This window comes from Mycteria americana, chromosome Z, assembly GCF_035582795.1.
Source record: "Mycteria americana isolate JAX WOST 10 ecotype Jacksonville Zoo and Gardens chromosome Z, USCA_MyAme_1.0, whole genome shotgun sequence".
NCBI classification, from domain to species: domain Eukaryota; kingdom Metazoa; phylum Chordata; class Aves; order Ciconiiformes; family Ciconiidae; genus Mycteria; species Mycteria americana.
This window is the reverse complement of record NC_134396.1, coordinates 78,733,266-78,759,555: the sequence shown is the minus strand read 5'-3', so window position 1 is coordinate 78,759,555 and position 26,290 is coordinate 78,733,266. Positions and strand designations below refer to the sequence as shown.

The following is a 26,290-nucleotide window of genomic DNA, read 5'->3' as shown; positions in this document are numbered from 1 at the left end:
CCTTCGTCACCACATCCTGCTGTTGATTCATACTCTGCTCCTGGTCCTCTAAAATCTCCAGGTGTGGGGGGCTTTTTTTTCCTGCAGAACTGCAGCCTAGACAGTTTGTTGTTCACCATTTTAATATTTTTCCCTTTCCCACTTATTTTGACCTTTAACTAATCCATGATGAATTTTACCTGATCATTTTTCCTGCCAATCAAGACTACTTTGAATTTTAGCCTATCCTCAGAAGTGCTGATGCTCTCCCAGGGTGCATTTTCTCATGTTTGAGAAGAAAAAAGTGCCTACTCCTACATTCAAGTCACTTATTAAAAAAGTACCAAACGGTACTACATCAAATTCTTGCAGACCTTATCTGATCAGCCTTCCCACTGTTTAATTTTTGGTATCTACTACCGAGTTCGATTTTAGCCAGTTGTGAACCTACCTCACAGTAATTTTATCTAGACTCTATTTCCATAGCTTGCTTAAAATATGATCAGATAGGCCCTTGCCCACGTGCATTCAGAGTCTGGATTTCCCCACTGATTTTTTCCTTACCGACTTACCCTGACAAAGGCAGGAGATGATTATTTTCATGTGACTTGTTGACAAGTTCACAGTGGCTGTCTCTTACCTCTCCAGTAACCACTAGCACCTTGTATTTACAAAAATAATTCCCATTTTTGTTCGTCAGGACAGTGGTACCTCTCCTCCTTTGTGAACGATAAAAGACAGGTTCAGAAGCTGCTCAGGCCAATGCCCTTGGTAGACTCAGGTTAATCTCGTGAGGCTGTGTTGGCCTGACTACATCCAGTAAACACGCTTGAACCTGCTGGCCTTCCAGCCTTCCTTCTCCCTTTCACTCCCCAACGTCTCTTCAGCGTTAATACCACGAAACTCATTCAGTGTGGTCGAAACCCAGATTTTTTTCCTTTGTTAGCTAGCCAACCTTGCATGTTGCAAACCTCATTTGATTTGTGTTACAATAATGCAGATGCATTAGCATAACTAAGAGTAACTGAAGATGAGCACATTGATAAATGCATCTGTTTTGGACTTAGGTTAGCTCAGTTCTGTACCAACACAGGTAGACTGCAAATGGAGGCAGGAAGGCATCCCCTAATGCCTTCTCTCTTTCTAACTCTTCAGAACAAAGGTTCACTCACACACAAGTAATAAATAACTGGCAAAAGTCAAAGTTTTGCTTTTAACAAACAAGTCAATATTTTCTTTTTGAATAAGCATCTTAAGAAGACCAGATACAAAAAGAAGTACTAGACTAGACACACCGACTTCAGAGCCGATCACAGTCTGCTACTGGTGGGCTCACGCGCCACAGAACCACCTTGCGAGGGAGCATCCCTACCTCCTGACGTTATCGCTTCGCTCTGCGACCTGGCACGTGCCTGGGGTTTCCTGCATTATCTGGAAACATGGCCCCGTGCACTGGGCTTCTTTGGACCGTCTGCGATACAAGAAGTTGCTGCAAGGAATTGCGGCAAGAAGTTTGTTTTCCCAATTCACAGAGTATCACAAATGACGCTTCTGTAAGCCTAACGCTTATGAAGAAGTACATCTTAAAAGCTCGTGTCTTTAAACAAAGCGCTGGCCACAGAACCGACAAAACACAATTTTCCCCTAGTAATTTCTTCAAACATTTTCTAGTAATTTCTTTAAACATTTAGTCATTAAAAAAAGCACACACACAAAACACATGCGGTTCACTATAATTTTATTTTGCTACATTCTGTACAATGTACCGCATTCCATCCAGACCTCTGGATAATGATCAATTTATTTATCCTTTTCCCTGCTAAATGAGCCTTCATATGGATATATTTATTTTCTCTTCTTATGCAGCCATTTTACATTACACTGCTGAGACATGTTTTTTGTTGAAATTATTTCATCACTACCTGAACTCATTTTAGCAAGAATTATAATGACATGTGCTACAGTGTTTGAGGGTTTGTTTTAACTATTAATTTCTTCCTTGCCTACCAAAAAAAAAAAAAAAAAGAAAAAAAATGCTACCGTAGCAGTAAGTAGTACAAGGTTAGCCTTAATGTTCTAGCAACATAAAAATATAAAACAGCTAAAATATTCATAAATATGTACCTAATTCTAGTGTGGTAATTAGTTTCTGAAATGCATGCAGCATGCTTAGCCATCAGAAAAGACATGTATTTTCCATGTTTATTTTTACTAGCTTACTGTTAATGCTGAGTATTTCATTACAGATGTCAGAAAGCATTTAGGTATGAAGTATAAATGTCATCCTGAATTGTTACTATAGCAGCAACAACTGTGATCAAGAATGAGCAAACCTAAGTGCTGCTACAATTACGTTTTTCCTTAAGCAGAAGAGTTACTAGCTAAATCTTACTTTCTTCCAAAACTGCTTTGCTTTTTTATCACTTCCCTGGAAAAATGTAAAGTAGTGTTTTTATGTTAACTTTTTCTGCAAGCTTCAATTGCGTCTCCTCTGTGAACACGGCAGGTTCCAGTTCTCCACTCACTGATGCACAGTAAAACATTTACCCACAGAATCTAACTGCATAATGGAGATTTATTCAAGCAGTTTTCATCTTATGGTATGCAAGTCACACTATCACTTTTCAGACAACTGCTCTACTCACAAGTTTGGTCAGAGGGGTTTTGTTTGTTTTTTTTTAATTCCTGACAGTGACCAGAGACCAGATTCCTCTTCACTTGCACACACGTTCAGTTAGTAGCCTATGCATATTACAAAATCTTAAACAGCAAGGAGTGATAAATATCAGATCGAAAAGGAAGAGACTGGAAGGCAGATCTTGAAAAGATGGAGAGTCTATCATATATAGAACAGGAATGCTGACATTGTAAGGACTTGAATAAACTGCATCTATGTTCCGACCAACACTAGTTGTTAACTTTTTGATTATATTTTAACTGCTACAGCTTCTCCAAGGTGGATGAATGTGTATTCACTGTGGACGTAAAATCTGTCTTGATGGAAAGTTGGCTCCAGCATATTCCACTGTAATTGGTATCCCACTACACTAAATTTTATAATCCTTGCTTTAGTCTGTCCTTAGAAATGGAAATTTCTCTTGAGTTCTAATGCTTAATACTCTGCATTTTTGCAACCAGATAAATATTCTACACACGCAATTAGTACTTCGGTACTATCCTTCCTATGTATACTCAAGTGTTACAGAATTATAACATGTAAAAATCTAGATTTGTTGTTCTGGCTAGCTATATAAAATGCTTTTGGCTTTCTAACACAAAGCAGTAATTGTTCAGGCATCTTTGCTTTCAATAGCTTATGCAAGACAATAATTCTAACAGTTGATATACAGCATAACATTACAAATGCAGAATGTTTTCATATCCTCGGTCTTATTAATCTAGGTTGTTTTTATTTACTTAGACTAAGCCACCTGTCAATTGCATTCTCATATTTTTTTCGTTCCTTTAGCCAGTCTTGATGCCACCTAAGGTTGGCGATAACATTTGAGTAATTCAGACCCAAACTTTGTTTCCAGCTGATAAACTGTCTTTTGTTATACTCCTGAACAGAAGAAGAAACCTTTGGATAGTTTACTATAGAGCGGAGTATTTTGTCCAAGGAATGTACAATTACTGGCAATTTTATGGCAACGTTTGTTAGCTCGTCTGGATCAGCAGTAAGGTCTGGAACAAACAAAAAGTCAGTTAAGAGCAAATTTGCATTTAAGTAAACTAATGAGTCAGTCAGGACATACAAGTTGTAACATACCAAACAGTTGCGGAAGTACTGAATGGCCATCTGAGTATGCGATATATTTCCATTTGCCAGTTCGAAGCATGTACATGGAAGAATTCACATTGCATCCGTGGAACTCACTCAACACCCAGGAGGGTCGAGGCCCTCTGGGTGACACTTCGTTTTCAGCCTTTCCACGTAGCAGCGGTATAAGAGAATATCCACTGAGGTTCTGTGGGACAGGAATTCTTGCTATATCTAGGCAAAGATACACAAAGTCAAAACGCTACTGCATTTACCATGATTAAAAAAGCCTAATGTAATGCTACAGGCATCTGAACATAAATTCCACTTCAGTAATAAAACATGCATTCCTAATTATTGTCCTTGTAGAACACAGGAACCCCCAAATACACAAATAATAAAAAAAACCTTAAGGAACTTTCCAAGGTCAGCTGCCCACCATCTTCATCAGAAGCAGCATCAGCTATGTCTAAGTCAATCTTCAACAGATGTTTGTTAAAACCGATCGCAATAGCCTCCAGTGATGGGTGGTGCGTTTTTATTTTTTTAATCATGGTTTTATACCCTTCCCTTCTGCTCTGACCACATCGGGCAGGAGAAAGAGATTGTCATGGCATGAAAGGACTCTAAAAGACCATATCCAACATGGTCTACCCATTCATTTCTTCGATAATAACGGTGCTAAGCTCCTATCTAGCATTCTTCATCAGTGAATTACAAAACACTTCACAGAAGGTGGCCATTATGGTTATCACCTATAACTGGTGGGGAAACTGAGGAACAGCACCACTTGCTTCTCTGGTAGGGATGGAGATAAAGATGGTTCCAGAGGTGGTATCAATACAGTGCACATACAGAAAACACCGGATGACTCTATAGCCTACTAGATGGCCCCTAGAGGATGCTGTAACTTGAATAAGCTCCTCAGCATCAACTTACATCACAAGCGTCTCTAGGTCCCAAAGATCAGGTCAATACCAAGAGGCTGCAAAGATCTCTCAGAGACATTCTGAAAAACATAGCTGATAATTCCAAGGGTGTTACCTCAACTTTGGTGGTTCCTAAAAACAGGGTATGACTGCTGCTATTTTTAATCACCCTACTGAATATAGCATACAGTCGTTCAAAATTCAACACTTTCCATTTCACAGAGCACTGTGGTAGTATTTCATCTTCCGTTCTACACCGAGTGGTGATACTCAGTGCATACAGATTGCCCATAGGTGACTTTTTCCTTCATCAGCATGTATATTCTGTTTCCTCCTGTTTCTACAGCATATATACCTGCCATGAATCTGTAGTTCTTCCTCTAGTACATAAAAAGGCCAGCATTTGACTAAGCACTAGGAAGACCTGTAACACGTAAACCCAGTAGCTTCCAGTGTGTGGGCTAAAAACTTGAACAAACACATACTACATTTGAACAAATGAAAAGGGGATATAGGCCTTCCTCTTCTGTCAACCTAAACCAGTAATGCTATTAATTGCAGTAACTGCATTCTCCACAAGCAAAGAGTGCTCCAGGCTGGCACCTTCAGCAGCTCCTGCTTTTCCAACAGAGATCCAAAGGTGCTTCCATCCAGACTAACAAAGCCAGTGCTGTCTGGAGGAAAGCTTATGTACATCCTGTTAAAAAATGGTAGAGCTCTTGCACTCCTGGCTGAATTATCCGTATCACATGGATTCTGCTGGAATCAAAACATCTGTACCATACTTACTATAGGATGGGCCTAATCTCAAAGTCAGTAAAGGAGGAAGTATTGAGCAAAGCATTTGGATGGTGTCTTAAGAGAGGTTATTGCCCTGAGGCAACAGAAAGCAAAGGGATTACATTTATCACCAAAAAAAAAAAAAAAAAAGAGTTGAAATCTGTTTCCTCACTAGTCAGCAGTGGCATGCAGCCTGAAGAGATAATAGATCACAGAGATGATTCTTCATGTTTTCACATTCATCTTCACATATGTGCCTTTTTTGACATTCAGATTACAGGGAAGGGAAACTGCCAGAACAGAAGGAAAGGCTTATAAACACAAAGTTCTCAGAAGATAAAAAAGGAGGAAAAGAAGAAGGAAGGATGTTAAACCACTTGACCAGTTATGTTATTTGGGGAAAAAGGCACAAAGAAGAAAAAAACCCAGATTTTTAACTCTTTACATATGATACCATAACTTATATTAAGAACCATATCTAATACAGATTACTTTTTATATATACAAAAGATTTGATATCAGAATTTGGAAGAGAAAGCAACTCGGGTTATATCCTATTTTCAACTGGATAACTGGTTCAAAAGTTTTGAGAAGAGACAGGCAGATAAATATCTTTTGTTCTGTTTTTAGAAAATCAACTTAAAACAATACAGAAAAGGATTTTTCACTGGCTTTTACTGATAGAAGTACAGTTTTATCTACTGCCCCACATTCTCTCAGGCAATTGCAGTGTACACGTAACACTTCTTAAAGAGTGAGCTTTGCAGACTGCCTTGAAAAGAACATTTTTCTGATCTATAGCCTAAAAGATCCCAGATAAAGCCTAGAACAGCAACTTCACCTAATGTTTAGTTCCAATGAGATTCATCTCTTGCATGCTTTATCACAGGTAACTGTTCAAAAATTCACTCTTAAAAGTAACTTCCATCTGTGTGTAAGTAATTTGATGTCAGTCCTTTTTATTTGATTTTCTGCCCCATAATGAGTATTTCCATATCCAAGAAGGTAAGAATGGATATCCATTATCATATCTTACTATGCTTGCCCAGATCAATTGTATATTTCCTATACAAAGTCCTTATCACGTTTCTTCCCCTGACCCTTCATAAAGGACATTCCTTTGATAAGCTGAAGAAGCTGCCATCCTTTCAGGTTTAATCTCATCTCTGTATGCATTTACACTGTAATTTCTAAAAGTAAACAGTTAGGTATGAAGGCTAGCAAGGATTATTCATATGTAAAACGCATCTGATTATTTGCTATTAAAAAAAGGTGATAAACAATCCTATATATAATCATTCACTGTAATTGTGTTGATGACAGTAACAGTAATAAGGAACATCATCAGCTCCTTTATTTAATTTTTACGTCCATTTTTTGCATTTTATATTAAGTCCGTATGTATGATAATTGTTATCTCCTGTTGTGTTACTACATTGCCTCACAAAGTGGAGACATAATTCTGACTATAATACAAATGCATAATAAGAATAATAGTAACTAGGAAAAAAAATTTTCATTCGAAATGACTTAACTCACCAAGCATAGTAGGATATATATCCACAAGAGATACCACATTTGGTACTTGCTGCTGTTCTTTTATGCCTGGCCCCATAACTAACAGAGGAACATGGGAACTTCCTTCATACATGCTCATTTTATAGAACTGCCGGTGTTCCATAGCGAGTTCTCCATGATCTGCAGTGAATATAACTATTGTTTTTTTAAGCAGCCCAGTATCTCTCAGAGCTGAAATAATCTCACCTGCAACAAGAAAAAGATACTGAAAAGGATACCTTCAAAATATTCCTTCCAACTTCCGTACCTGCAAAGGAGCATGCAAACCCCGAGGAATCCTAGACAGAGGGTTGGAAACTCCTCTCTGCCACAGAAGGCAGAGCCCAAAGCGTTCAGCCCAGAATAACATACAGTCAGCAATGAGTTGCAGGGTCTGGCTCCTAATGAAGCGTGGAGGGCACTGAACAACAACCATAAAAATTTCAAAAGGCAAGGATGCACCACAGGACAAGCTGCATTTTTGCTATCGTCACTTTTGTTTAATTTCTAGCGTAACTAATAATAGTTATTTCAACAGCAGTAAAATAGGTCAGCAGAAGCCCTGACACTACGTTTAGGGTGAAGGACTCTTGACAGTACCCACCTTACACATAATCAGTGTGAGTCTCTCCTCCCTGTGCCTATATCCCCACAGGAGCCCCTTGCACATACATTTGTGCAACCAAGACAGAGCCGAGATCAATGAAGTCAGTAATGAAGCAAAGCACTTACACATGATTCTTGGTGAAACAGACTAGTTAAAAACTTAAAATGCGTTCCCAAATTAAACCCCAGTGCAGATACTTTGCAATGCCTTCATGCCCTAAAACTGTCAGGCACTCGTTGATCTCTTTCCTTTCATGAAATGTGGAAGAGTAATTCTATGTCTTTTAAACTACCTTATCATTCTAACATTGCTAAAAAGCTTTTAGCATTGCTTATTTATTCATGAATTTCATATTAAAACGCAAGGAAATTCTTGTTCTTTCATGGTCACTTTTCAACTTAAATAAAATACTGTAAATGAAGACCAATTTGCATTAATTTTTAGGTATGTAGACCTTACTGCAAACTAGGAAGAATTCTGAATACCTAATTAGTTGGGGTTTTTTTTTTTCTTCTTCTTAACTTTCAATAATATTCTGCCAAGGGAGACTTCAAAGGTAACCTTACTGTTTAGTCAGTGTGTAATAGCTGTCATCCAGTCCATGCATTTGAAATCAATCTCCAAGGAAACTGCTATGCCCTAAAATTTATCTTTCTTTCCAGCTTTGCTTTGCCGGTCTGTCGCTTTCACAATTGTTTCAATTATTTCAGTTAGCACTTCATCAAAGAGTATTTAGTTCCTCTTGTACATGGGTCAAGCAACGTTTTGCTGCAGTTACTAGGCTTTTACAGGGTCTCCGACTGGTGGTTGCGATTACTTTTCAGAGTGCTCCGAATTCACCTTGCAATGGCCTTAAAAGCTATCCAGTTATTTATCATATAGACTGATTAAGCAACATCCATGTGACTTACTCCTAGATCTGAATTGTGTGTTTGTTTTTTTTTCTTTTCCCCAGAAGACCAGCCCTATCAGCATTTTCTTAAAAAAAAATCAGAACAAGAAAACCCACTGTATAATGAAACATTACCTACCCAGCATGGCATCTGTCTCTGCACACATAGCATAATAAAATGCTCTAATATTTCTCACTTCTTGCTTCGTAAACTCTCCTGTGCAATTCTTAGTGTAAGATGAGTAATAGTCTACTGGATGCATCTCTGAAAGAGAAGACCACTTGGGTATTTTAATAGCTTCATAAGTTACCTAAAAATAAGAGGAAATTAACATTACTTTAGCAACTGAATTAAACAATTTTTTAAAAAACAGATTTAATTTAAAATTTTTTAGCATAAATTCACAGTTCCCAATTTGTGGTCCAGGAACACCAGCTGCTTATCTGTTACATGGTGCTGCTACCTCCTCCATACTTCCCCTCTGCTTCCACAGGTATCAAGTCATTTTAAATGAGAGCTATAAAAATCAGCTAGAAACTAAGGCTAGGAGCCAGAACTATGTGCTTTACCAGCTGATATATTTTTTTTAAGAGAGATACCGCAGAACAATCTTCTAGAACTGTACTCTAGAGTAAGTACAGAAGTATTGGGGTAGTGTCTCATTAACTATAGGATAACAATAAACCATATGTATCAAAAAGATCGGGTGCTATGTGAGCCTACAGAACAACACAGAAATTTACTGAGTTTGGTAATGTCTCCAGGACAGTGGATGACAAGTCTTGACATCTTGATAAAATGAATTCACTACATTAGTCCAATTTTCTAATACTTTTCTATTGGTTTCTACAGATGTCCATCCATTTAGTTAGAAAGAAGTGTAAGATCAGTTTGCAACTAAAAAGTAAGAGCCAGTTACAAATAATGCTGCATTTGTATATCCAAACTGGCATGCCCACACTTAGTGTGCGTTGCAGTACCAGCTTTAGAGCCTCAAAGTTTGACATATAGATTTAGCTTAGGCAGTCACACTTGTAAGCATTCCCTTAAGGAAGTGCTGCATTTAACAGTTAATTACTTCTATATTGTAGACTTAAAGCACAAATTACCATAAAGTGGAGAAGATATAATCTCGGTATGGAAAACTGAAGCTTATTAAATAAAACCATACCTGTTGCTCTCATGTACCTCTGAAAATCTCCTCTAACAGAGCTGAGGCCTAGATTATGCCACAGCAACTCCAGTGCCTGTGTAGCATGTTCCCAGGGCTGCAGCCACAGCTCCACTCCTGGGCTGGCCCCAAACATGGGCACCACTGGTCCCTGCCAAAATAACTGAGACGCTTACTGTCCAAGGGGCTCTATGCAGCACAAAAGCAATCAGACCAAAGCTGTCCCTAGAAGAATTACATCCCTGTTTATTTGTGTAGCAATTTAAGTATCAATCCCTGCTGAACCCAATTTGGTTTTGCCCCAAGGTGTGGCATGGACAACTAAGAGCTGTCTGGGGAGCTGCTAGCATTGTGTCTGTCTCTCGAGCACAGGTATGTCTTTGACCACCAGTGCTGTTTCAGCTATGTGTTCCAATATCCACAAAGTTCCACCTCCCACAAAAGTCAATATTCTCACTTGAGTTATCTAGCAGATGCATTAAGTCATCTAAACAGTTGGTGAAACAGCAAGAGTTAAAGTACCCACAGGGATAAAACCCAGCTTTGTAATAGTCAAACAGACATACCAAAACTGAAGTTTCCTTAGACCCTATAGAAAATAGGCTGCAAGAAGAAATCATGGAAGATAAAATAATAGCAAACTGCTTCAGTCATCTTCCTACTGCTGAAGGTCCTTGGCTACATAAAGTTACATTTTAGACTCCTCAAATTGTATTTACTAGTTGCTTAAGATAGAATGGGAGCAAAAAGTGTCCCCCTCCCTGCACGATTCGTCAGAAGACTGAACCCTTTTCCACAGGACTACAGCCTGGTTTTAAGGATTCACAAAGTCATAATCCCTTTGTCTCTCTGTTGTAATTCACAGCTAGCAAAGAAGCCACATGTCCTGAAAAAGTGCCAGCTTGTGCAAAATACAGGGGACCATCTGCTTAGCAACACAGGGTTTCATAAACATACTGTGTTGATACTCTGTTCTGTATTAGCTCCCCAGTAAACATATAATTTAATTCAAGGTCTTAATCTATGCACTCAAACTTCTTCATGAGACTGATCTCTGTCGTTTTCAAAGACTGCTTCTTCCATGGCCAAAACACAGATACATTCCAGAGGAATCAGCCAATGGTCAAGAAATAGTAATATGTGGTTCACATAACTGAGTATGTATATGTAGTGGTGGAAAGGACCTCAGCAAACTACGGAGTTTAAATACTCTAACTGGATTAAGGGTGACAAAAATTTGTCAGGGATGTTATAACTCTGTCTGTGACTTGAAAAAAGGTACCCCCACTTCCCAAGACATGTCTAACCTAGCAATTAGCACCTAGAAAGTCTTCCTTAATATTCAAGCTAGATCTTGCTTTTTGCAGATGAAGGCTTTTCCCCCACACTCTTCCTCTCCCCACAAACTTCTCACCATTCCTAGAAGAAAAGAACCCACAACCCTTGCTATTACAAAGAAATTCACATCTCTCAACCTTCATTTGTATATCGTTTTTTCTAAGTCTTTTTATTTTTGTTGCACCTAAAGAGATTTTGCAGTTCACCAGTAGAAAAGGCCAAATGAGTTATATAAATTGCGTATGGGTTTTTTTTGAAGTAAGCATAAAGTCTTTTCAAAACTAATTCTCAGTTCTTCAGCTGCAGAGAATCTTAATGCCTTTATGCAGTGAGAGCTATTGTAACCCATTTATGTTTTTATGACAGATAATGGCACCTGGAGACCACACAAGACAGAGAAAAAATATTTACTTCTTCTTTGGAATGGAGTGCTATCTGTTAGCTTTCCACATATGGACATAATGGGACTTTTCTGCACTCTAAAAACATGAAAAAGCTACAGTAGCACAGAAAGAAGTTAACAGAAAAGAGAGACTTTCTGCTGTGTCTTACTACTTCATGTTCTAGGTTATATTGTAGGAAAAGTCAATCTCTCACTATAAAACTCAGACAGAATGATTACATAGAGCATCACAAGCACAATAGGGAATGTTATAAACAATGAACTTCAGACCATTACTGGAAAAAAAATTACAGCTAAGTATAGCAACAATTTCATTCTCCATTTAATGTGTTTCTAGCCATTGAACTCTGAATTTCTTTATTGATTCAGTGACAACTGCTAACGAACACTTTCCTACAACAGAGAGAAATGCTTCACTTCTATTTGCTTAGCCTTAAATCAGAAATCTAACATCTCATCCAAATACTGTCTTACCGTGTATGGAAATATCAAAACTGGGTCTAACTTGAAAAATCACGTGAGAAATAAAATACTGTTCATAATAAGTACAGTTATAAATAAATTTAAATTTGATCTTTGCATACCTTTTCAAGCCAATAGGGAGATGTTAAAAATGTAGAGGATCCAAAATTTTCTCCCGCATAGGGCGATGGATATGGGTGTGGTAAATTTAGTCCCAAGTAAAGAACAAACGGTTGAGTAAGGTTAACAGCTTCCTCCTTTATCCAATTTACTGCTTTATCAGTATTCCGCCAGTCTGCTTCCATCACTCTCACATGCTTCCTATCACCAGTAAGATTCACCATGGGTCTCCCTTCTTGCCGGAGCAGGAAGTCAACATCCCTAGTCCAGGCTTCCACACGGTTACTGAAAATATATACGCAAGATACATAGTCAGTGGAAAATGTTTTCTTCGCTTTTCCTCCAAGTCAAAAGAGTTAAGAATTCCTGAAGAACTTCCCCTATACTTGTAGCTGCAATCTATTTGTAATTTCTACATAAAGGATAATAGTTATTCAATTGATCAATAGCTATTGTGCATCTATATTAGACTCAAAGCTTTAGCCTTTTTTTTCTGGTTCTCAATCTCCTTTCTTATTTATTATAGCTTCATGTCAGAATGGTTCTTCTCACATCTACAAAATAATATTTAGAAATAATATCTCCATCTTGTTGACCCTGGTCCCCATTCCAGCATGGATTCAGATACAATTTATTTGGTAAAGAGGGCCTTAGACTTTTGTTATTTGAAAAAGTCCTGTGGGAAATAATTTGCCTGGAGAGGCTGCCTTTAGAAGCAATGTTCTGGTTTTGGATTGTACTATTACAACATTTTTAAACACTATCACTTATAACAAAAATCTGTAAGAGTGATCTACCTTGTACAATTGCTTTTGATACAGTTGATACATGCTATCAAGAAAAGGGAATAACAGAGGAGAAGTGTGTAGAGAAAGCAAGAAGGGGGAAAAAAGATGACACTTTAATGATAAAATATTTTTGGAACAGATTTTCTAATATCATGACAATTGTTGCCTCTCTAAAACACTGAGAAATCTGAGCTGCAGATGTCCTTGTTTCTTTGCCAGAGTGAATGACACAACTGCCATAAACAAGGATTGGGAGGAAACAGCCTATTTAAGACCTTGACTAATTTTCATTTTGTTCATGGCAATTTCAATATGACCAAAGAAATTATAAAAGAAAATATGAAACTGCTCAAGGTTTGATCATGTACTTTCATCAAAACACAGCATTATTATTATTTAAAGAACATCTAACCAGTTTTGTCCCCATAGGAATTTTATCAGTGCACTTTTAACCTCCAGAAAAACTATTCAGAATTATTTGTAACATGTTTTTATTGTTTTAACTCCTTGCTTAGGCTCATGCTTTTAAGGTAAACAGGCTTAAACAAATTACTTGGAACAAATTAAGGTAGCTAGATGGCCTATAGAGAAAACATGTTTCATCAACATTGAAATGAAATGATGGTAAAGGGGTGTGTAGGTGGGTGTGTGGGTGTGTTAAATTGCATCTAATGTCATAATACTGACTTATACAGAAAAAAATATTATGTAGGCCACAGGCCAGTCTGACTATCCGATCAGACTGAGGTTAGGACCAAGTTAAAACAACAAAAACAAAACCCCCAAAACTCAACCCCCACCCCCACCCCAAAATCCCACTTCAGACCCTTTCCACATTCTGGAGCAACAAAGGAGATGTTTTGACACATCCAAGAGGAAAACTAATCCTCAGGCAGAACAGGAGAAAAAGATATGCCAAAATCAGAACCTTCAAAAAGCCAGGTGCAAAGTTGAAAAACGAGCTAATACAAGATTCAAATCTTGAATTTAAAAGGAAAGACCAAGGACTTCATAGATAATTATTTAAAAGCTTCAGAAATTAAGTCCAATTTGAACACTTTCAATGGGAACGAAGGGGGATCATTTGCTAGTGGATAGTACTCCAGAGATGTAATAAACATACAATGGAAAAAAGCCGATAAATAAGGGATGGGAATACAACAATGCAACATTGAAGATAAAAGCTTAATGAACTACCATCACTATTAACACAAGTGAAAGTAATTACATGACAGTCAGTAACTATATCTATTTTAAATTTTAACGTAAGACGGCCACCAACATGCAAAAGGACACATGGAGCCTTTTTGACAGGAAGCAGAGGCTTCACATATTTAACAGTCCAGAGGCTGAAGATCCAGCTCTTTCTCTCTGTTAGTATGCATTTCTTTGCATGCACTTCCTAGAAGCTCTCTTCCTCAAATCTCATTAATTCACAGCTATGAATAATTATCTTATGCATAAGTCATATTCAAATGGATACTTAGTATATTTCACTATGTATTTGTATTTTTGAGATATGTAAACTTCCATAGTTACAGAGATGATTTATGTTAGCAGTGTACTATTTGCAACAGGCTAGGACAAAGCAGAATCAATTTATGTCACACAACTTCAATGTTGCAGCAGAAAAGTTAACAATTCTTGTTTTATTAGGTCAATATGGGATCAGGGAACAGTGGTGGTTATGTTGTTTCATTAAACAATGTACATGCTTACAAAAAGTTTCTAAAGAGATAATACTGCCCACTGAATCTTGCGCTAGCTGAACTGTTCTATATCCCTTCGCTAGACTCCTTTTTAACAAGAAATTAAAACAGTAGGACATTTTAATTATCTCCACAATGAAGAGGAACCTTTGTTATAAATCTTCTACACTATTTATAGATTACTTAATTAGCTACTTAGGGTTTTTAAATGTCTACACAGATGCCATGCTAGGAATGAGATGTACATTTTTCTCTTACTGAGGCATTGTATTTGCAGTTTTCCTTTTTTGAACTAAAAACTGTGTAAACTGTCATTTTCAAATTCCTCTTGTGTAGGTATAGAAAGGCTGACTAACCATGTGTTTATTTTCATTTATTCTGAACCCCTACGCACACTTACTCAAGTAACAGTAAGGGCTTGATCCTGTTAAGTACAGCTCTCAAACTCTCACTGAAGGGAAAGTTAGAAAAAATGTATCAAAAGTTTGCACCAGGGAAAAATGTAGGATAAAGGCCTGGGACAAAAGATAATTAAAAACTGCAACACCATAGACTTTATATTATTTTTCTGTTACCTTTGAAGTGCCTAAGAATTCAGCTTCATGGGACCGCAAGCTATGCAAACATGATGTGATTATATGGTTACATCATAATTTCTGCTTGTGAGACTCGAACCCTAACACTAAAGTAGATGCATCTATACATGGCAGAATTAGAAAAATCAGAGCACATGATTGTAACTCCACTAATACTGGTGCTGCTACAGTTTTGCAAAACCCTGAATTGTCTTAATTTATTTCTCATCTGTGGAGACTTGCAACAAAAACATTTATAATGGTATCAATAGAACTATTCAAATGTGAGAGTACCAAACAAAACAAGTATGACAGCAAGGTTAAAGCAATAGCGTGCATCGATAGCCAAGAACATCAATGACATCAGCAAAACAGGTCAGTACTGAAGAAGAGGCCATCGGTGTTAAGATGGCCCATACACTTGTCAGCAGCATCCTGATAGCAGGATGGCAACCAGGTCATTGTGTGCTCTGTGTGCCACTCCTCCTCCTCCTGTTATTCCAACAGAAAACCGGAATACAATAAGATAGCCACAATAACGAAACAAAAAGGCTATTTGCCTTTTTGTTCCTGAAGACTGAAGTAAGCACTATTTCAAGGCGAAGTATCACATCATAGCAAGTTTTCACTCCTAAAGACTGTAAGATACCTATGCAAAATGCCATTTCATCATTGCCAATCAATAGCCAAGAAAAATAGGAGAGACCTCATCAGATGACATCCCTTGCCCTATCACATGCCCTATCACATGCCTGTTCAGACTACTTGAACACAAATCTTAGTGTTTGTGAGTATGTTTGTGGGTATGAGATTGTGTGTTGGCAGAGTTTACCAACTTAGAAAGTCAAGCAACGTAAAAATTATGTTCCTCTTCTATATAGTTTCACATTAAGGTTCTCTTTGCATTAATTCCTACACGATAAATTTTATTTGAGAACTAAGGACTATCTGTTTGTTCAGCTTTGCACTCCCCATGTGAAGGCCTTTGTACTGAAGCCAGAATTCACCTATGGTCTTCAGCTCAGGCAAATGCAAGCAAGACTTCTGGAATCCAGACATTTATATGCAACCAACCTTTTTTTCAGTGCCACCTTTGTGTTCCAGTTATCATATGAACAGCCAGGAACTTCTGGAATTACTTAGAGCTGCTCTTCTTTAAACCTGGAGTGACTTTAGATTAGAGATAAAAAGATTTCAATGTTATAAAACATTTCTTCTATCTCAGTGAAGGGCAGGGTGAGTGCATACTATATACTATTTGGACAACACAGAATTTTCTCTGCGCAAAAGTGATCCAGAAGAAAAGTGTAAGGGTCTGTATAATACTGCAGATAATTTTCATTTTTCAGAGTAATTTTAATTTACTGAAAATCTATTCTAGAAATGCTTAAGAATGATGTACCCAAAGAATCATTTCTGTCTTGCTTCATTACATAGAACAAAATCTGACCCTTTGCTTTCTCAAAGAATGGTCTGTTACTGGCACTTTACAGTATACTGTTAAGACCACGCTCTTTTGAAAAGCATGAATGCCTGAGGCAGTCACAACAAACCCTCTCTACACTACAATAATACAAACATCTGTAAGCGTTCATCTTAATGTTCAGTTATTTCTTGCCAGAGAGGAAATTTTCCCAACATTCATATATGCAAGCACAAAGAATCAGAATAATACTACAGAAGATGACTTTTTAAGTACATCGTACCAGTAATTGTTTCTTCCTGGAAAAAAACAAAAAAGTTTTAAGAATAATGCAGAGTAATGCAGACTTCAGAAAAAAAATTCAAACCAAAAGACTACCGATTGAACACCTATCTGTTCAGTTAGATGTTAAGTTACTAAGAAGAGCTGCAGACAGAGACAAGAGAGAAGCATCAGTAGTACACGAATATGTACACTGTCTGGTAAAGTAAGTAAACATGAAGTTTTTGCTGTACGTCTGTATTTGAATAATCTTTTATTTCCAGTGTAGAACCGGTATATGGAAAAAGGGAAAAAAGCTTTTTTTTCCTCTTTTGACAGTCTTAAACTGGAGAGGAAATTACTACTTTGGCCAGATTCCAAAGTAGATGCTATTTATAAAGTATTTTGTAGATAAAAAGCAGTGTGTACGTGCAACATACGATTAACTACTAATGTGACCTTTCAACTTCCGATTGCTCATTTTAGTGAGGGAAGTAACTCTAACCTGTTTAATATAAAAGAAAAAGCTACTCTTTATTATTATTTCAACAATGGACATCATCATTAATCAGGGAGATAGTGCATCTTCATAAAAGTTACACAGAAGAAAGACACCATATTTTGTCCCAACTGTCCAGACACATTATGCTTGTTATTTTTTGAACATAATGCAGTTAGTCTCTACATGTTTAAGTATTTCTCATAAATTGCTGTAATTCTAGTCACACTTTTTTTTTTAAAGAAATGTTTACAGCATAGGAAGTACAGCACAAGTCTGTGAAAACATATAGCCTTAAAAAAACCAAAACAAAACACCATGTTTTGTGATGGTAGATTTAATATTCAGGTATTATCAAATATGTTTCTTTGTCCTACACTACTAGTATAATCAAGCCAGGAAGTCCCAAGGCAAGGCAAAAATGGTTTATGAATTTCACTTAGGGAGCAATACCAATGATCAAAAAGAACCTTCATTCACGTTGGGCAAAACCAGAGTCTTGATATTCACCTTCCAGCCACAGGTAAAAGCCAAAGTGCACCTGCATGGGATATGCTTGCTTCTGCATAAAGTTGCAGGACAGACCCCTGCTGGATTCCTAACTAAATTTCTTTTAAATTAAAGCTACTACCATTTCAATCAGAGACAGAAACCACTTGCCAGACCATTACATGATTTATTCACTCCTGTCCATTCCACTCCTCATTACCTTAATGAATGATGTCCAGAAGTATAGTCCAATTTCCCGTACTTCTGTGTGTGGTAGCCATGCTTCTCCATGAGATCCATCCATGTTACATAACCTGGATCTAGACCTTTGAAGTTATTCCAAGATTCTGTTAAATGAGTGAAAAGACCACTCCACATAGCTGGGGGAAGGAAGCGGGGGGGGGGGGGGGGGGGGGGGGGGGGAGGAGAGAGATGGTTTTTGATGAGTAAGTGGTACCTCCTATCTAAATGTAAGTTGACTATACTTGAGAAAGGATCAATCTTATTATTATTTTAGAGGTAAAGAGTCTACATTGTGATCCAATAGAGCAGGGAATACAAGGTATTACTCTTCCAAATCTTATTTTCATCATCAATATGAATAACAACATTTACTAAAATAATCCCCAGAATCGCAGAAGAAGGTCCCATCTTTCCAGGCTCTATGCAATCATTAAATCAAGGTTTTCTGTAGATCAGGAAATATTCTTATTGACTGCAGAAAGAAAATGCCATAGTATTACAGATACTGATGAAACAGTCATGTATTTACATGTGTTCCACAGCATTCTCTTCCCTTACTTCAGTTAGATTTTAATGTGACTTTAAACTTAAGTATGCTTGTGGAGGGAATTAGAGTATATTATTTTTATATATACTATATGCCCCCAGTTTTATCCTTTTTAGGTAATCTACTTCACTACCAGCTGTAGAAACGAAGTAAGATTATTAAAGAAGAGGCCAAGAAGAAATGAAACCAAGGCAAGAGTTGCAAAGGAACTATAACAAAAGTTTTTATTAGTGAATTCCTGTGTTTCTTTGCAGCTTGTCGAGAATCGTTCACTCTTCCCAATACTAATTTAGAGTCAAAGGGAGTCCCAAAACAAAACTAAGCTGTTCTCTAAGCAATGCAAATATCCTGTAAGCACAAACAGTGTGTCAACCATGGCAATGGCAATTGCCATCCCATACCATGGCAATACTGCTACTTTCTCCACTCCAAAATCCTCCTTCCCACCATCTCTTCTAGTATCATCCCTGACACCTCCACAATAGATGTACCCTCAGTTCCTTGCCGGTCTCCAAGCTACTGGCTAAACAAGAGATGTCACACTGGTTCAGAGCTATACTTGTGATGACTGACCAGTGGTCATGATGACGTTGATGGACCACCTGAAATGCCAAAAAGGAATTGACAAATTGCTGAATTCATCATGCAGCCTCTTCCTCACTGGGAGCACTAGCTGCTATTTTCACAAAACTTCTTAAAATTAAATAACCTAACACAAGGTTATTGTTCTCAGCAACACAAACTGGCTGAAAGACTCAAAAATCAAGATAAAGAAAACAAGACTGATGGCACGTTCATGTAATCTCACTCACTTAAAATGTGACCTTGAGAAACAGAAAAGGGGACTAGGTTATCAATGAATGGAATACTAAACACTAAATTTGACAGCCTGTGCCTGCTGCAGTCAGGACAGGTTGCTTCTTCCAATGTATACTTGAGAGAAAGGGGGATCTCCCTTTCAGTTATAGATGAAATTTCATTTACATCACCTCTGGACGGTCTCTGCAACAATGGAAAGGGCTAGAAATGTTTTAAGATGTAACCTTTGATTCAAGAATATAGCTTCCTTCTAACTTCCCAGTAAATTCTGCAAGTATGAAACTGAATACAGGACAATGATTGCAGCAAGTAAAGAAAAATACTGAAGTATTCAATTAAAGCTATTGAAGGATACACTATGTATTTACCAATGTTTGGAATAAATGTCATTGGAAGGCAGTGCTAACAGCCACCAATTTATTCAGCTGTTATTTAATACTTTTTCCTGAGAACAGGAAAGAGATTTGTTAACTTTGTGTTGGGAAGGAAGAGTAGTTCTGAATGCAGTTTCAGCACTGCAGCAGACAAACTGATGATTTATCTACAAATCCTGAAGATTTTTAAAAAATACTGAAGCTTCAGTGGAGTTTACAAAAAGATTTGGGAGCTCACACATAACTGGAAAAAGGAGGAAAAAAAAAAAAGAAAGGAAAAAACACAAGAAACAGAAAAGAGAAACAGAACAAACATGAGAATACTGTATAAATTCAGATACAAACTAAAAAAATCAGGTCTTACTGAAAAAAAAACCAAATCCTCAAAAATTAAATCCTTTGAAATTTCCCATTATTACCACATATTTCAATTGACATGTGCAAGTATTTATCCAATGTTTTGCTTGGTCCTACCTGCGCGGGAAGGACAACAAATTGGAGAATTGGTATAGGCATTGAGAAAGACAGTGCCGTATCTTTTCATAAAATTTATGAAAGGCAAATCCACAGTTTGATTTCCTGGATAAAATGTCAAGCGTCCATCCTGCAATCAAACAGAGAAAAACAGTACATAAACAGCATTAATCCAAACTACTGGCTGCATTAGTTCATAGATTTGTTACCTTGAACTTGTATTTCTCAAATGTTGCCAATTCTACTCAGGTATGGAAAATAAAGTGTTGAGAAGCTTTAATTAGATCAATATGAAATGGATTACATTATACTTTTTCATAAGTAAAAGATAACTGGACTTCTTCATAGTAAAATTACTTCCCTTCTATCACTATACATATTCTAAGCTCCATTTTTTTCAGGAGTAGGGTCCTACCATGACGCATTCAACAGGGATAGGTATGGTGAAAGATGAAAAGGAGTCAGTCTGAATCCTCATGCAGATGTGTGCACTGGTACATATTTCTGTGAAACCAGAACTGATCCCTCACCCTTTTGCTCTTTTTAAAGGTTTATCCACACCACATCTCTCTGAACTTTTAAACTATGACTGGAAAAGTGATCAGCAAGCTGAAGGAAGGCTCTTCTCGCACTGAAATGCTGCCTGCAATGGTTCCCTTTTGATACTTTATTGATCCTTCATTTTACCTATTTCTTTAGCTAGAGTCTTTAACCAGTAACTTTAAAAAGACCCAAAATTTTAAATCGGTACCCCTACTGTACAAAATTATGATGATGTGAAACCAGGTTTCACGTAGACTGCCCTGTTTCAAGGCACTGGCTTTTCCTGTCACTTGTATGTCTTTCCCTGTTTCAGTAAGATAACTCAACTCAGCCCCAGCCTTACTGGTCAGCTCTTTGGTGAAGAGACTATTGACGGTGTATCTGCACAGTTTTAATAGATCTCCCAATCAGAGACATTACTCAGATGTAGGCATCTGAGTAACCCTCCTCTAGATTTGTGACAGAAGGGCAAACACCTTAAAGCATGGGTAGTTTAGAAGTTGCGTTTTGCACAGCATTTAGTTTGCAACAGCACGTAAGCAGGCAGACAAGAAGGCCAGGAGACTTCATCAAACTTCAGTTACAAATTCACCAGCTACTGGCTCATTTGTTCCAAAGACAATGCACAAATTACCACATCAGCCTCTGCATAATAAATGCCAGCATGGAAATTCTTACCTCTAATCCATATATGGGCAATGGAGACCATCCTACCAAGTCACTTTAAATTACTCTTAGTAAGTGATAATAGTTCCTATACGAGAAACCACAGCAAAACAGCTGGTATGTGATCGCTTGTAACCTTGCATTAACTTCTTTGTATCCACACACAGCCTACCAGCATCAGCAGCCTACAAAAAATGCTTTCCACGCCATACATTGAGCAAGCCTCATTTGGCACAATGGTTCTTGGTGTCTGCTGAAGCTAACAGTCATCATTACATGACATTAAGTACAAAATTGCACTGTGGCTTTTACTGTTATTTTTTTGTTAGGTGAGAAATCTTGAAAACAATTATTTAGTGAGATATTACCTCTTCAACAGAAAATATTCAACTGAACAACCACTTTGCTCCTGCTGAATCATAATCATGCAAATCAGCAGATATGACCAACAGTGAATCATGAGAGTTACTTTCTCTTAATACTGAATAGGTAGTTATATTCAACTAATAAAAACTCCATGACTGCTTCTGATGGAGACCTTTGATCATCTACTTCAAAATGTAAAGAACACATACAGTCTCCAGGGATGCAGGACCAAGGCCTTACCTTCCGTGAAATTTCACCTTTAAATAATGGTACCTTTGAAACAGGTGCAAATGCTTCTCAGGCATCTGAGTCACAGTGAAAACTCCAAAGAATAACAGAAAATGCTATTAGCTTAGAACAAAACAGGTAGATGGATCATGGGTTCTGGGAACCGCTAGCCTCTAGAGTTTTTAATTAAGAAAATGTCTCCTACATGAAACATTAGGCAAGCTTACATGGAAAGAACAATAGTTTCTTTCCGTCTTCAGCATTTAAGAGTACAGATCAGACAATCTAAGACTTCCTATCAGTTTCATACTATGCTCTTTCTGCACATTAGCAGATGTGTTTCTCAATTTTCACTTTAGTTTTACTAGTTTAATTTTCTGGAATAATTTGTGAGAGGACCAAAAAAAAAAAAACCAAAACCCAATCCAAAGATAAGTGAGAGCAAATCTGAAGAATTTACAGCCTGTGGTACTACTGCTTCCATTACCCATAATTCCCCAGTGGTAGGCACTAATTGTCCAAGTGAAAATTTACAAAGAATACTGCACATAATTTGCAACATTTCAGAAAGAACCCAGAAAACAGAGTTAGGCACAGCATAATTCTGCTCCACAGTAGGAAAAAAATTCTTACAAATTACTGGAATATTTTAAGGTTAGAATTATTCTGTCATTGTTTTAAAATGTTTTAACCTTACAGCATGAGCACTTTACTACCTCACTAGCCACCCAGCCATTGCTCATATACTAAGTCCACAGTCAGAGACTAACGTAATTTTCTTCACTCTTTAGAGTTCAATACAGGGACTGCATGCAAAAGAAAACAATTCCCTCCATTTGTTTCCTAGCAGAAAATGCTATTGGATAACACAGCATTGTAGAGAGAATCACTTCATTTGGCACCAGGAGAGTGAACTGTGGCATCCCAGCAGCACGCTGCAGTGCACGGCTACCCAGTAAACCGGGCTACTGGAGATCAGAATATGATAAAAGACTGATCACCTAATTTTGTACACTACTATGAGGGGCAACTAGAACAAGCATTCAGTAGGACAAACTGGAAATAAGGTTGTAATCTGCAACATGAACTTGAAAAGAACTCAGGCTGAAAGTGCTTTTTAGAAAGTACACAACTGATGTGTCATCCTGTCAACAACATATTCACAAGTTTCTCCAACAAAGATATTGTTTGTTTGAACAGCTGAAGTCAAGAGTTCATTCTTTCGATATCGGACAGACAGGCAACATGTCTATTCAGTGAAACAAGTAAGCTTCTTTAACAGGCTGGGAAAGTAAAAGCTCTACAGCTATTTCTGGAAATCTGCTCTCCTAGAACTGTGTAGGACTTGTGGGTTTTAAAGTACCTGAGGCAATACAATTATTCTGAGTAATACAAGCAAGCACATTTCATCCAGGAACTTGAGCGGCATTGTAAGCAAAGCCTGTCATCACTCAGTTAACCTCAAGTAGCTGTTTAGGAGCTGAATTGCCTACTAGCACATTCCACCAGGAAGCCCCGTGAGAAGCACAGCACTTGATGTGACACAACAGCAGAAAGCTGGCTGTTCAACCAAGACATCGCTGCTCTGGAGCCAAACACAGTCCAGCATCACTGAGAAGAAAATTTTTGTCACACTTGACAAAACAGGTGTGAGTCTTTCATAGAGAGCATCACCCACAACAAAAGCAGGCACACTTTCAAATGAAAGCCCATACCTTTTGACAGCCTACAGGACTTGAGCTTTTTCCCCCCCAGAAAAACTGTTAGTTTCAACAGTACCCAACTCTTCCTGTTCTCTACTAGTGATGGAATCAAAATAGTTAATTTATTTCTGCCTTCAAATCCATCTCATAAAAAACTTATGCAACACAATGATTCCTTTAACATATTGTTCTTCGTATGCACTACACAAATACGATACTTTTCAGAAACAGCACCTTGTTCTTAATTGCTTTTGTAAAGAACATCACAAAGAGCTGGGGTTTTGTCTTTCATTTTTGTAAGGGTTACCTCACCAATCCCTGTAAGATAGTAATGAGAATCTTCCTGTTTACAGGACAACGTACAGAAGCCTTACTAAAATTTGTCTGCAGCTTCTGCTAGCATCTGGAGACAAACTGGCCATTGATGAACTCCAAGAATCTAAACTACCATAAACTTGGCATTTCATTGGTAAATAATAGTTTTAGTAAAAGCTGAGAATTTGGAGAAAAATTGTCATCCACAAAAACCATGCATTACTTTGTAATGTTAAGAAAGATAATAGTCTCAAAATAAAATAAAAATAAACAGAGAATACAGTCAGAGGAAGGAAAGTAAATAAATAAGGAGCTATTGCTTTATCTTTGAAATCATAGCAAACACATGTTTTAAGAAAGGGTTTGAAGAAGGATAATACACGTTTACCAAACACATAGGAAGAATTCATCCCAAGAATGACAGGCAGTGGGCGAGAAGTCAAGTGCTCTTACCTGTGCAGTCAAGGATAGCATTCTGAGATGACTGGAAGCCAAGTGTTGATTTCTCAACAGTGATGAGACGTGGAAGTAATACCAAGGAGCTTATGTTTGATTTAACAGAAAGGAGAGCTCAGATGAGGCAGAGAAACTAAGGCTTTCCCTTTCCTCAAAGTAAAACCTTAATAAAAGCATTTCCAGTATATTGAGTGGGCAGACAGAAGAATGGTGAGAAAAGGGTGAAAAATGTGCTGTCTTTAGCTGTAACCAAGGAAATATACTTACTACTTGTGAACGGAAAGAAAAAAAAAATCCTTTCTACCTGTCTGGGGGTTAAAACAAATGTATCAATAAATCACTGTAATAAAGCCACTAGAATTTTATAAAAACATACCTACTGGTTCCTTTCTCCTTTTAGCTGTAGACTTATCTGACAAGTTTATTGTAGTATTTGTTATAGCGAATAAAAGTCTGAGTAAGTCAGTATATGATGCTCAACAGCTTAACTCAGTCATTTCATCTGTGATTACAGAAACTCCCCATTTCATCTGTTGTGGACACCTAACGTTCTTAGGATTTACAACGGCAGGAATAACAGGGTTTAGTGACCCTCCTTTCCTTTTTGCTTTTCAAGCCAAAAGAAAAGCATTCATTTTACACACCAGGTCTGTTCCACTAACGGCTGCCCTGCCCCACAGTCCTGCTGACATGCCCCCATCCACCCTAAGTCGTGGTGACAAGCTGTGCGTGCCACAGCTGACCGCGGGAACCACCTATGCAGAAGTTTCTGATTTTTGCAATGCACCTGATGAAAACATGTAGCGCACTCCTGGGAAGAATGACGAGTTTGGTCTAGGTAACAGGCGTTACCTAGTGGAGGTGCTGGAGAATAAAAACCAGCCCTATTTTCGCAGGCCTGTGGCTGTAGGCCGGGCAAAGCCACGGAAAGTCCTCGCCGCCACATCCTCGGAGGTCCCAGTCAGGCGAAACGCCGCCGCCCAGGCAAGCCCCGCCGCCCTCCCGCCCTCCCTCAGTCGGGCGGCGGCCCGGCCCCGCGCCCCCGGCTGCCACCCCGCCCCGTGTACTCACCAAGGAGTCGCAGGCCACCAGCACCACGCTGGGCCGGGGCTGGCCCCCGGGGGCGGCGGGCCGCGGTCTCGCCCCGGCCCAGGGCGCGGCGGCCATGAGGAGCAGCGCCAGCCCGGCCCGCCCCAGCGGCCCGCCGCCCCGCATCGCCCCGGCGCCGTGACCGCCGCCCTCCCGGACAGGAGGGAAGCGGCAGCCCCGAAAGCCGATCCTGCCACCGGCAAAGCCGCCCGGCCGGGTCCCGGCCGCAGCAGAGGGCTCGCCGCCGCAGCAGCTAGCCCCGCAGCCCTCGGCACCGCGGACTACAGCTCCCAGCGTGCCCCAGGGCGGCGGGAGGCAGGAACTACATCTCCCACCCGAAGCAAGATGGCGGCTGACGGGCAGGGTCGCTACGCTGACGTGGGAGGGGGGTGCGCATGCGCGGGGCGGCGGCGGGCGGCGGCGGCGGCGGAGGGGACGGCGGCAGGTGGTGAAGGTGAAGGGAGGCGGCGGGGGCCGAGGGAGGGCGGCCCGGCCCGTCGTGTCTTCCCGCGTCGTGTCTTCTCCCGCCGGGATGGCTGGCGGCCCGGCCTGCGGCGGGGCGAGCAGACGCGCTCGGAGGGGCGGCCGGCGCGGAGCCGCTCCCTCACGCGGCCCGCGGGCGCCGGGCCCCGTCGGCGGCCCGGCCTAGGCGTCCCTCGCTCCGGGGCAGGGCTGCGGAGCCGACCTCCTCCGATGTGCCCGGTTATGCGCTGAGGTGTTGTCC

General features: G+C 39.1%; 2 protein-coding genes across 6 annotated transcripts in view; one reads left to right on the top strand and one right to left on the bottom strand.

The window, feature by feature from the left end:
- Nucleotides 1–1,708: 1,708 nt before the first annotated feature.
- Nucleotides 1,709–25,888, bottom strand: ARSK (arylsulfatase family member K). The gene is made up of 8 exons (XM_075488598.1): nt 25,549–25,888; nt 20,201–20,330; nt 17,964–18,123; nt 12,002–12,284; nt 8,644–8,815; nt 6,988–7,212; nt 3,749–3,973; nt 1,709–3,663 (listed from the first exon to the last, which is right to left on the bottom strand). The coding sequence occupies exons 1-8, from the start codon at nt 25,690–25,692 to the stop codon at nt 3,389–3,391; spliced, it is 1,614 nt and encodes a 537-aa protein (XP_075344713.1). The 5' UTR covers nt 25,693–25,888; the 3' UTR covers nt 1,709–3,388.
- SKIC3 (SKI3 subunit of superkiller complex) overlaps nt 25,884–26,290 on the top strand; it is a 49,416-nt gene continuing 49,009 nt past the window's right edge. For 2 of the 5 annotated variants that reach the window (XM_075488597.1, XM_075488595.1), the window contains exon 1: nt 25,884–26,020. The gene's annotated coding sequence lies outside the window, so the exon portion shown is untranslated. The remainder of the gene's footprint in view (nt 26,021–26,290) is intronic. The other 3 variants (XR_012773476.1, XM_075488594.1, XM_075488593.1) reach the window with 3 other exon arrangements.

Excerpts from the sequence above, each read along its gene's own strand:
- ARSK (XM_075488598.1), bottom strand. The coding sequence starts at position 25,692 with ATGCGGGGCGGCGGGCCGCTGGGGCGGGCCGGGCTGGCGCTGCTCCTC. Across the intron at positions 20,331-25,548 it reads TGGTGGCCTGCGACTCCTTG|GATGGACGCTTGACATTTTA; the intron begins GTGAGTACACGG and ends GTTTGATTGCAG. Across the intron at positions 12,285-17,963 it reads TCTGGACATCATTCATTAAG|TAACCGTGTGGAAGCCTGGA; the intron begins GTAATGAGGAGT and ends ATATATTTTCAG.